This window comes from Lepus europaeus, chromosome 18 (genome assembly GCF_033115175.1).
Source record: "Lepus europaeus isolate LE1 chromosome 18, mLepTim1.pri, whole genome shotgun sequence".
In the NCBI taxonomy this organism is placed as follows: Eukaryota; Metazoa; Chordata; class Mammalia; order Lagomorpha; family Leporidae; genus Lepus; species Lepus europaeus.
In genome coordinates this window covers 18,103,783-18,115,878 of record NC_084844.1, presented here as the reverse complement: position 1 = coordinate 18,115,878, position 12,096 = coordinate 18,103,783, and the positions used below count along the sequence as shown (strand labels likewise).

Genomic DNA, 12,096 nt, shown 5'->3' with positions numbered 1-12,096 from the left:
GAGTTTTTCGAGGTCTCCCACTGGGTGGCAGGGGCCCAAGAACTTGGGCCATCCTCCACTGCTTTCCCAGACACATTAGCTGGGAGCCAGACTGGAAGTAGAACAGCCAGGACTTGAACAGGTGCCCATATGGAATGCCAGCGCTGCAGGCCAGGGCTTTAACTCCCTGTGCCACAGCACTGGTCCCCCTTCAGCAAATCTTGAAAGTTTAGTGAATGACCAGTTTTTGTTTTGTTTTTAATATTTATTTATTTATTTGAAAGGCAGAGTTAGAGAGAGGGAGAGACAGAGATCTTCATCTGCTGTTTCACTCTCCAGATAGCCGCGGCCAAGGCCAAGCCAGTCCGAAGCCAGGAGCCCAGAGCTTTTTCCAGTTCTCCCATGTGGTTTCAGGGGCCCAAGCACTTGGGCAGTCCTCCACTGCTTTCCCAGGCACATAAGCAGGGAGCTGGATCAGAAGTGGAGCAGCTGGGTCTCCAACCAGCGCCCATATGGGATGCTGGTGTTCCAGGCAGTGGTGTGTTTTGTTTTTGTTTTTTTGACAGGCAGAGCTAGACAGAGAGACAGAGAAAAAGGTCTTCCTTTTCCATTGGTTCATCCCCCAAAATGGCCATTGCGGATTGGTTAAAGGAGTTGAAATTAGGATGGAAAAAAATATTAGCCCAGAGACAACCTAATAATGGTCTTCAGGTACCCAAGTACTAGATAAAGAAACAACGGGGGCTGGCATTGTGGTGTAGCTGGTTAAACCACTGCCTGAAGGATGGCCCAGGTGCTTGGGCCCTGCACCCGCTTGGAGACCAGGAGAAGCACCTGGCTCCTGCCTTCGGATCAGCGCAGTGCGCCGGGCGCAGTGCGCCGGCTGCGGCCATTGGAGGGTGAACCAACAGCAAAGGAAGACCTTTCTCTCCGTCTGTCTCTCTTACTGTCCACTCTGCCTGTCCAAAAAAAAAAAAAATTTTAAGTTGATTTGAAAGGTAGAGACACAGAGAGAGTGTGCTCTCGTCTGCTGGTTTACTCCTCAAATACCCACAACAGCCAGGGCTGGGCCAGCTGAGGTCAGGAGCCAGGAACCCCATCTAGGTCTCCCACATGGGTGTCAGGGACCAAATACTTGAACCATCATCTGCTGCCTCCCAGGGTGTCCATTAGCAGGAAGCTGCAATCAGGAGCAAAGCCAAGACTCACCTCAGCACTCCAGTGTGAGCGCAGGCATTGCACAGTGGCTTCTTAACCACTGGACCCTGTGCCTGCCCCAGGAGAGGTTTTGAGCTGGTACTGACCTCAGCCTATATCCATTCTCTTCCTCTCACCCTCGCACAAAATGAAGTTCAGACTCTAGTTCAGAAGCCTTCACTGTGTCATGCCAAGCGACATTCCCAGGATTTTGTCAACATAAAAGTGATTCTTGGGAACAGAGTAAATGGATATGTGTCGTGCATTCTAAAAGCTCGGTCTAATGGAATAAAAAAAGCTCTGTGTTTTTGTTCTCTGCCTACCTGCACTTCACTGCTTTCTGGTTTTTGTTTTTTTCCCCTAGAACCCATTATTAAGCCAGTGAAGACCAAGAAATTCACTCTGATGGAGCAGACATTACCTGTCACGGTGTATGAAATGGAGTAAGTTGTGAGGTTTTAGTTCTCTGCAGGAATTGTGTGAATTCATCTTTTCTTGGAGGCAGGAAGTGGTGTGAGGCTGAATAGCCAGTGAATTGGCAGCAAAAATCCCTCCCTATAATTTGCCAAAATCTTCCTTCAGCTTATATGGCTGCTGGGATAGTTAGCCTCAATCTTGACTTTTCTCTTGGCTTTCATCCAGATCTCAGCTGTTTCCCCTTCCTCCAAGCCTTAGTTTGGCGTTGGGAGCCAGCCTTTGAGAGAACTGTTTATTATAATTAGCTTTAGGAAGACCAAAGCCTGATTTTGACTCTAAGACTGCTGAGTATTTTAGGAACATGGCAACTCTTTATTTTGAAAGGGAGCCACAAACAGCCAGCTGTGTAGACCATCGAGCTTTTCACATGCAAACTGTTCTTGAAAACATCCTCACTGATGCAAAGCACATGTAATCCCCTCACATGTGGAAGTGCTTATGACTCAGTAGCTATTGAAACTGCTTGGTTTGTTTTGTTTTTAGGCTTGCTGTTGTTATTGTTATTTTTAAATTATTTGAGACAGAGTGTGTGCGTGTTCCCTTCTGCTGTTTCACGGGACAGCGGGGAACCAGGACCGTGGGAACTCAACCCAGATGCTTGAGTCATCACCACTGCCTCTCAGAGCTGTATTGGCAGGAAGCTGGAACCAGGAGTTGGCTGTGGAATGCAAACCCAGGCACTGCAGGGATGTGGGCATCTTTTTTTTTTTTGGACAGGCAGAGTGGATAGTGAGAGAGAGAGACAGAGAGAAAGGTCTTCCTTTTTGCCGTTGGTTCACCTTCCAATGGCCGCTGCGGCCAGCTCATCGCGCTGAGCCGAAGCCAGGAGCCAGGTGCTTCTCCTGGTCTCCCATGCGGGTGCAGGGCCCAAGGACTTGGGCCATCCTCCACTGCCTTCCCGGGCCATAGCAGAGAGCTGGCCTGGAAGAGGAGCAACCGGGATAGAATCCGGCACCCCAACCGGGACTAGAACCCGGTGTGCCGGTGCCACAAGGTGGAGGATTAGCCTGTTAAGCCACGGCGCTGGCCCTTTTTTTTTTTTTTTTAATTATTTTGTTTTATTTGAAAGTCAGAGTTGGGCTGCAGCGACCGGAGTTGCAGTGATCTAGAGCTGCGCCAATCTGAAGCCAAGCGCCAGGAGCTTTCTCCAGGTCTCCCACATGGGTGCAGGGGCCCAAGAACTTGGGCCATCTTCCACTGCTTTCCCAGGCCATATCAGAGAGCTGAATCAGAAGAGGAGCAGCCAGGACTTGAACCGGCGCCCACATGGGATGCCAGCGCTTCAGGCCAGGGCGTTAACCTGCTGCGCCACAGCCCCGGCCCCAAGATTTTTATTTATTTGAGAGGTGGAGTTACAGACAGTGAGAGGGAGAGACAGAGAGAAAGGTCTTCTATCCACTGGTTCACTCCCCAAATGGCCACAACAGCTGGAGCTGTGCCGATCTGAAGCCAGGAGCTTCTTCCAGGTCTCCCATGTGGGAGCAGGGGCCCAGGGACTTGGGCCATCTTCTGCTTTCCCAGGTCACAGCAGAGAGCTTGATAGGAAGAGGAGCAGCTGGGACTTGAACCGGCCCCTGGGTCATTTTCTTTTTGTTTTTTTAAGATTTTTATTTATTTGGGAGGTAGAGTTACAGACAGTGAGAGGGAGAGACAGAGAGAAAAGATCTCTGTCAACTGGTTCACTCCCCAAATGAACCCAACGGCTGGAGCTGCACTAATTCAAAACCAGGAGCCAGGAGCTTCTTGCAGGTCAGGGGCCCAAGATCTTGGTCCATCTTCTACTGCTTTCCCGGGCCATAGCAGAGAACTGGATCAGAAGTAGAGCAGCCAAGTCTTGAACCAGCTAATAGCTAATGTAATACTTGAAGGTAAAAGAAAAAAGAATTAAAAAAAAAAAAAGTGGATTGGGATGTTTGTTGTCTGGATTCAAGACCCCACTCTACTTTTGATCTAGCTTCCCAATAATGTGTACCCCAGGAGGCAGCAAGTGATGGCTCAGGTTAGTTGGATCCTACCACCCACATGGAGAACTGGATTGTTTTCCTGATGGTGGCTTCAGCCTGGCCTAGCCATGGCTGTTGTGGGTATTTAGGGAATGAACCAGCAAATGAAACTGTCTCATTTGTCTGTCTTTGTCTCTGTTTCTCCCTCCTGTAACTCTGCCATTAAAATACATAAAACTAACTAAGTAAAGCTCAAAGAGGAATCTCTATTCGCTGAGAGCGGTCTCAGAGTTTTGAAGAGCCAGACTCGTTGAAAGGCTACTTGCTGTAAGTAACGTGGCTGATAAGCATGAGAGACGGGGCTGGTTCTGATCAGGACGGGAGTCCTCTGACCTCAGCATCCTCGTGACATGGGGTTTTTCTGAATGCCTTGCTGACTGGCTCCACAGCAGTTTCGAGAGAAGCCACCAAGGTGATTGCAAGCCCATGTGGCATCAATGGAATCTAAGTATAGCTGAAAATTCTTAAAGGGACAGTGCTCATGTACTTGTGCAGGTAATCATTCAGGTGCTTGATTTTGTGTTTCTTCTTTAATAGTCTCATTATTTTACTGTTGAAGCCCATGCTATTTCATTCACAGGCTGTGTTTTCTTATGGGTAAGTCTATTCCATTTCCAAAGCCGGAACTGTGTAGATGCCGACATTCACATCTGCCTCCAAGCAGTCTCCCCTTGGTCTGAAAGTTGCTCCTGGCCCAAAATAACCGAAACATCTTTGCACTGCTCCCCGTTTGAAAACTTTCTGCCGAAACCCCTTTTCTCTTTTCCTTTCTCCTTTCAGTTTCTTGGCAGATCTGATGGATAATTCGGAGCTCATCAGAAATGTGACCCTTTGTGGCCATCTCCACCATGGCAAGGTAAGAGAACTCAGGGCTCTTCTGAACAAAGATCTCACGTTTGAGCCCTTAGAGACACTGGTGGTTTGAGGTCAGAAGTCTAGACCTGACTCCAGGGGTGCTGCATGCTGGCTATGAACCTGTGCTGTGAGAATCTGCTGTTCCTGAGCAGTGGGCAGAGCCTGCTCCTAAGCCACTGCACGCCCGAGCCTTGCGTCTGCTTCTGGACGTAAAAGGGAAGTTGAGCCCAACTCTGATTTATGACTTTCATTTCCTGGGGGATGCCTGTCCAAGAGAGAGTCCATATTCATTTAAAAATGATCCTGTGGCTTCTGTGTAAATCCTTTGCTGTCCCATACTCCTCTTTGCTGTCCTCTCCCTCTCCTTATCCCTAAGTTAGGTGGTATGTTGTGAGCCGGGGGAAGGGCACGGTAGACTTGCCGCTGTGTGTCAGGTCTTAACCATCTCTTCCCTTTCAGACGTGTTTTGTAGATTGTTTGATAGAGCAGACACACCCGGAAATCAGAAAGCGCTACGACCAAGATGTAAGTAGCACTTCTGTTGAGGGTTTAAGGTTCAGAGTCTCTGTGAATGTCTGCTTCCCTTTCCTTCACCTTTCCCACCCTCTTTATAAATAATGACACCTACTGAGTTCTGCTTTATAATTGTAATCTCTATTAATAGGCTGTAAGGAAATAATTTCAATTTTCTCAAGAGCACAGCAACATTAGCCTGAAGTATTTTTAGCAGATCTGTTCTGCACCAGGGATCCCTCCTCTGTTATGATATATCCTGACTTCTGTTCTCTAGTCCTTCCTGTCATGGTATTAATAGCCTGCTCTATAAATATAGAATTGGACCTTGTTGTTTTCATGGTAAATTTAAATGCCTGTGAATGAGGCCAGGTGTGGCTGCAAGTCTCAATGCAATAAAGGTTCAATCACTGCCAGACTGGCTGTTTTGACAAGCGGGGTTCCTTGAAGGCTGGCATGTGTCTCCCTTTGCAGTGCATTTGATATGATTTAATCTCCAGCCATGCCTGGTCTTCTGTGACCACCACCCCAAAAACAGCTGCACACATCCAGCTGGGAGGGCACCGGTCTCATTGTCTGCAGTCGCCATGGGGACACTGCTGTCTTCAGTCTCTTCTCCTGAGGCAGAAGCCCTGGAGCAGGAAAGGGCGGAGGGGGAGTGATTGATGGTCTGTATGTGGGAGAGGAGTCTGAATTCAGGAGGTAACGGCAGTTTAATTTTTTTCAGCTGTGCTACACTGACATCCTCTTCACTGAGCAAGAGGTAAGCGTGTCCTGGGAAATCACATTGTTGCCCACACCACACTCAGCAGCTGTAGTTTTGTAGGGAATGCAGGGATTGGAGTGCTCTGGTCCATGCTGCATCCCTCTGTCACGCCTGCCTCAGCACCTCTTACCTGCCTGCTCCGCCCAGTCATCCTAGGGTTATAACTCAAAAGAGCTGGGTAGGTGAGCTCTAGAGTTAGGAGGGGCACCCTCGTGTTCTTGGCTGGATTTAATTTTCCTTAGTAGGGTGAATACTAAGAGGTGATATTTGGATTTATCCTGTAAGTTATAAAGGAGCTCCATATAATTTTTAAAATGACATCTTTATTTTAAATATTTATTTATTTATTTATTTGAAAAAGTTACAGAGAAGAGGAAGCAGAGGCAGAGGGATAGAGAATTTTCCATCCCTGGTTCACTACCCAAATGGCCACAATGGTCAGGGCTGGGCCAGGCCAAAGCCAGGAGCCAGGAGCTTCACCCGGGTCTCCCAGATGGGTCAGGTGCCCAAGGAGTTGGGCCATCTTCTGCTGCTTTCTCAGGTGTATTAGCAGGGAGCTGGATTTTAAGTGGAACAGCCAGGACTCAAGCCAGTGCCCATATGGGATGCCAGCATTGTGGCATTTACCCACTACATCACGGTGCTGGCCCAAAAATATTTGTTTTTTAAAAGGCTTATTTTTCATTTGAAAGGCAGAGTGACAAAGAGAAAGAGAAAGTGGTAGATATTGTCTATCGACTGGTTCACTCCCCAGATGACTGCAACAGTCAGGGCTAGGCCAGGACAAAGCCAGGAGCCAGGAAGTCCATCTGGGTCCCCCACATGGGAGGCAACATCCCAGGTACTTGGGCCACCTTCTGCTCCTTATTGCAGGTGCGCTAGCAGGAAGCTGGATCAGAAGCAGAGTAGCCAGGGCTTCAGCTGGCACTTCAGATTACTTCTCTTCTTCAAAAACTATAAATTGTTTCTTTTTGCTTTTGAGATGGTCAGCTGTTACTTTTGCTTCCAGTTTATGAGGGGGATACGATTCTAGGACACTGGATTCTTAACATTTAAGACTGCTTTGCTTGCTTGTTCGTTTTTATTACTTTGTATTTGTACCAGACTCCCTGCCCCCAACGCCACTGCCACACACACACACACACAGTGTTTTTTCCACCAAGATATTTCATCTTAAAGGTCACTCAGGTTAGAAGCCAAGGTAGAAAGTGAGTATGACCAGGAGAAATGTCCGTGTGATTCACAGCAGGTGGCCACCCCTAAGAGCAGAATGAAGGCATCTGAGCACTTTCTGTTTGCGACTTGCAGAGAGGCGTTGGCATTAAAAGCACTCCTGTGACGGTGGTCCTGCCAGATACCAAAGGCAAATCTTACCTCTTCAACATCATGGACACCCCAGGTAGGACACTGCTGTGGGAACCTTGTCCTGTGTGGGTTTTGCTCACACTTTCCAGAGCATAATGGATTAGTGTGCCTGTTTTACATTCTCTTCACCTCCCTAGAGCTAATTTTCATTTTTAACTATCTTCTTTGCTTCTGACCAGTTAATTAGCAAGCACTGTGCTGCAGGCCTTCTGTTTCCCTCCTCTCTTCACTCTCCTCTAGACTGCAGATTTGAGGAAATCTGTTCTGTTTATTCATTTCGACTGTGTCAGGCCTGGTACTGCCTGCTGGCGAGGTAGAGGTGCAGCTGCCCTGGCCCCCGTCAGGAGGCTGCACCTACAGGCTGCCATGGGAGCAGCACCTGCGCTCCTTGTGGGTTGTTTTTTTTTTTTTTTTAGGATTCATTTATTTGAAAAGCAGAGTTACAGAGAAACAGAGGAAGAGACCTCTTTTTATTCTTATTGTTTTTTAAAGATCGATTTATTTGAAAAGCAGAGATGCAGAGAAAGAGAGAGATTGTCCATCTGCTGTTTCACTCCCCAAAGGACCACAACAGCTGGAGCTGGGCCAATCCCACATGGGTGCAGGGTCCTAAGGACTTGGGTCATCTTCTGCTTTCCCAGGCACATCAGCAGGGAGCTGGATTGGAGGTGGAGCAGCCGGACTCCAACTGGCGCCCTATGGGATGCTGGAATTGCAGGCGGAGGTTTAACTTACTGTGCCACAATACTGCCCACCCACCCCCACCCCCACCTTTTTTTTTTCTTGACTCTTTATGGAAAGGACCAATTTGGAACAGAGTGTTTACAAACTGAAAAATTGGGGGGGCCGATGCTGACTTAGTGGGTAAAGCCGCCTGCAGTGCTGGCATCCGTATGGGCGTCGGTTCAAGTCCTTGCTGCTCCACTTCCAATCCAGCTCTCTGCTTTGGCCTGGGAAAGCAGTAGAGGATGACCCAAGTCCTTGGGCCTCTGCACCCATGTGGGTGATCCAGAAGATCCTGACTCCCTGGCTTCAGGTTGGCACAGCTCCAGCCATTGCAACCATTTGGAGAGAGAATCAGCAAATGGAAGACTTCTCTGTCTGCCTTTGCCTCTCTGTAAATCTACCTTTTAAATAAATGAATCTTTTTTTTTTTTTTTTTTTTTTTGACAGGCAGTTAGACAGTGAGAGAGAGAGAGACAGAGACAAAGGTCTTCCTTCCGTGGGTTTAACCCCCCAAATGGCCGCTATGGCCGGCGCACCATGCCGATCCGAAGCCAGGAGCCAGATGCTTCCTCCTGGTCTCCCATGCAAAAATAAACTGAAAAATTGGGGCATGTGCTGTGGCGTGGTAGGCGGAGCCACCACCTGCAGTGCCAGCATCCCAGTTTGAGTCTCGGCTGCTCCACTTCTGATCCAGCTCTTTGCTGTGGCCTGGGAAGGCAATGGAGGATGGCCCCGGGACTGGGCCCCTGCCACCACGTGGGAGACCTAAAGGAGGCTTCTGACTCCTGGCTTCGAATTGGCCCAGCTTTGCCCATTGTGGCCATTTGGGGAGTGGAGCAGCGGGTGAGGACCTCTCTTTCTCTCTGCCTCATCCTGTCTGTGACTGCCTTTCAAACGGATAAATGAGTCTTTAAAAAGAAACAAAAAAGAAACTGAACAATGTGGGACTTTGCTGGATTTGCCTCCATCGCAGCCTCAGCGCCCAATGCCCTGGCCCCTCAGCCCCGCAGCCCCTCCACGAGCCATCTTTCTTGAGAAAGGCCTTCTCTGCCCTTCTCTGCTCCTGGATGTCTTCTGGCCGCGGAGCTTTGCTCGCCGCTGGTTAGACTGAGTTGGGATGTGAATGTGAACGCACTCTGCTCTCCTAGGTAAACTACTTAGCTCTTCTCATGCACTGGGGCCTCGCATCAAAGCTGGGTCCCGCGATGTGACTCTGAGGGGAGACTTTTGTACACCGCAGGGAGCTGTGGGGAGGAGGGGCGGGTACCTGGGGTTCACAGGCTTTCAGTGCCTTTCACGTTCCCTGTGTGTCACAGTAGGGACTTCCTTGGTGTTTTGTTTTTTCAGGACATGTGAATTTCTCTGACGAGGTCACAGCTGGCTTGCGCATCTCAGACGGAGTGGTCCTTTTCATCGACGCTGCTGAGGGGGTGAGTCTCCCCTCGCCGCCCCGTCATGTTGCCCCACACTGTGCTCTGCGCACTCAGTGAGCTGGTTGCAGAGGACAGGAAAGGCTGTGGGATTAGGTTTGCTCTAAAGTTAGGGCAGCAATTGAAGTTCGAAATTAATTCTCATTGCTGGTCTCCTTGTTCCCTGCCTAGAAAGGCTCAAAATAATCGGATCCATTGTGATTCAGGAAACATAAATGAGATGACAAATGTAAATAAAGGGCGGAGGAGAGTACATTCCTATAATTGGATTTTAAATGTTAATGAGTTTTTCTAAGAGATTGTTGTTAAAAGGCCAGAATGTCTTTTATATTTGTGAATTGATAGATTGGCTGACCTTGTTCCTGTTGTCATTGAGGAGATGGCCAGCAGGGGGAGCCAGAGTTGTCCTTTTTTTAATTGGACTTCATTTTGAAGTAATTTTTTCAAGATTTATTTATTTATTTGAAAGGCAGAGTTACAAAGAGGCAGAGGTGGGGGGTGTCATTCTCTTCTTATCAAAGTTTACCTGCTGGATTTATTATCCATTGATGATTCTCGGCTTATTTCTACAGTAGTTCCAAGTGGTTTCTCAATCTCATCCCCCCTGTACTTATTGGTCGGAATTCTGTTGTCAGAAAGAGCTTTCCCTTCCACTCATCATCGGGCTTATATTATCAGTGTGGATATGTGGATTTCTGTTTTATTCAGAGGGTTGTAATCTATTACTAGTGTTCTATATTGTGATGCGCTAGTTGTCTCAGAATTGGCTGGTTCCTCTTCCAGCTGGCTCCTTCCTTTACCTGTCCCATCTTTTTGTGAGCACGCCCTTACTTTCAGGCATAACAAGGTGCTCTGGACTCCTCTTGTACCATCCCAGCCTCAGTCTTGGGTCGGCCACTTCTTCAAGGAGCTCTGGCTGCCTCCTCCTCTTCTTTAAAAAAGATTTTATTTATTTATTTATTTGTTCATTCATTCAGAAGGCAGAGTGATAGAGAAAGAGATCTTCCATCTGCTAGTTCACTCTCCAAATGCCTGGAACAGCCAGGGCTGGGCCAGGGCAAAGCCAGGAGCCAGATAACTCCTCCAGCTTTCCCACATAAGCAACAGGGACCCAAGTACTTGGGCCGTCACCATCTGCCTTCCCAGGCACATTACCAGGAAACTGGATTGGAAGCACTGCAGCTGGGACTTGAACTGGCACCCCATCATGGGATGCTGGCATCGCAAACAGCAGCCTAATCTGCTGTGCCACAGTGCCAGCCCTAGCTCTGACTTCTTATAATGACGACTGGTATTTAGAGACAAGTATCTGAGTGTGCTCATTGCTGCTGGGGTACATTGCCTATGCCTATAGGTTCTTTCACAGAGTACAACTAGATAATATCCATGCACACATGCATACGGATGTGTGTAACTATTTCTACACGTGTGTATGCAAAATCATTTGTCCACAGGCAGGCATTTGGCACCTTGGTTAAGATACTGCTTGAGATGCCTGCAACCTGTTTCAGAGTGCTTGGCTTTGAGTTCTAGCTCCACTCCTGATTTAGCAACCTACTAGTGTGGACGCTGGGAGGCAGTGGTGAGGACTGAGCACTTGGGTCCCTGCCAGCCACATGGGAGACTCAGATTGAGTTCCGCTCCTGGCTATCACAGGCATCTGGAGAGTGAATCAGTAGATGGAAGTGCTCTCTGTTTCTCTCTCTCTCTCTCTCTCAGTCCCTCTGCCTTTCAAATAAAACAAGCAAATAAATATATACATAAATGTTTTTTAGAAATCATGTGTCCATCCTAACATCCCCCAGTTCCCTTCCAGCGCCACAGTTGTTGCCGGCCTGCCCTGTGCTTTCTCTAGCACTGAGAGTGTTTATTCATTTCTTAGTCCTACAGGGTGTCCTCTTAAAGTGCCCGCATCTGCCTTTGGTGAGATGCTGTCTGCTGCTGCCCAGCCGTGTGTTTCCCCAGGTTCTTGTTTGCCCTCTTGCTTCATGTTTGGAAGCGGTTCCCTCTTGGCTCTGCTCTGGACTTTCTGTCCTCTTTGCTGTATCACCACCTTCAGAGCCTGTGTTTCTCAGGTGATGCTGAACACTGAGCGGCTGATCAAGCACGCGGTGCAGGAGAGGCTGGCGGTCACCGTGTGCATCAACAAGATTGACCGACTGATCCTGGAGCTGAAGCTGCCTCCAACCGATGCCTATTACAAGCTGCGCCACATTGTGGACGAGGTCAATGGATTAATAAGGTATGAAACTGCTGGGAGTGGATTTCCTGTCCTCAGGGATGCTGGTTTTTATAAATCTTAATTTTACCCTTGAATACCTTTGGGAGCAACTCTGATTTACTTCTTGACGTGTGTGGATGAGCTTGTTGGGCAAGACTGGAGGTACGTCTCAGGTCTCTACAGAGATTTTCTCCACGGCCTTGACCTCAGTACCTGTGCCTTAGCTGGTTGTGACCTTCGTGCATCTTTAATTTATTGTCATGGGCAATACCTTGAGCTCTAGGATTGGTCTCATCCTAGCTGCATACCAACTACATGAAGTAGGGAAAATAACTTAAGCTCTCTTATAGAGTCAGGCAAATTACATAAGCTCAGTTTCCATGTCTATAAAAAATGGAATGATGGTAATATTTGCCTAGAGGGATGTTACAAGAAATTAAATAAAGCCAGTCTTATCTGCAGGCTGAAGTGTACTGGATGACTCCTGAGACCCCTAAGTGGGCGAGGACACGGCCACTGGGAGCTTGTCTGACGGCTGGGGGCCAGTGATAGCACCGCCGCCCA

At 48.3% G+C, this 12,096-nt stretch overlaps 1 protein-coding gene across 2 annotated transcripts in view; it reads left to right on the top strand.

The window, feature by feature from the left end:
- EFTUD2 (elongation factor Tu GTP binding domain containing 2) overlaps nt 1-12,096 on the top strand; it is a 46,670-nt gene that overhangs the window by 19,317 nt on the left and 15,257 nt on the right. For both annotated transcript variants that reach the window (XM_062175412.1, XM_062175409.1), the window contains exons 4-10: nt 1,541-1,619; nt 4,437-4,512; nt 4,971-5,036; nt 5,752-5,787; nt 7,099-7,189; nt 9,229-9,311; nt 11,387-11,553. In XM_062175412.1, coding sequence (XP_062031396.1) covers nt 1,541-1,619; nt 4,437-4,512; nt 4,971-5,036; nt 5,752-5,787; nt 7,099-7,189; nt 9,229-9,311; nt 11,387-11,553 — 598 coding nt within the window. The remainder of the gene's footprint in view (nt 1-1,540; nt 1,620-4,436; nt 4,513-4,970; nt 5,037-5,751; nt 5,788-7,098; nt 7,190-9,228; nt 9,312-11,386; nt 11,554-12,096) is intronic.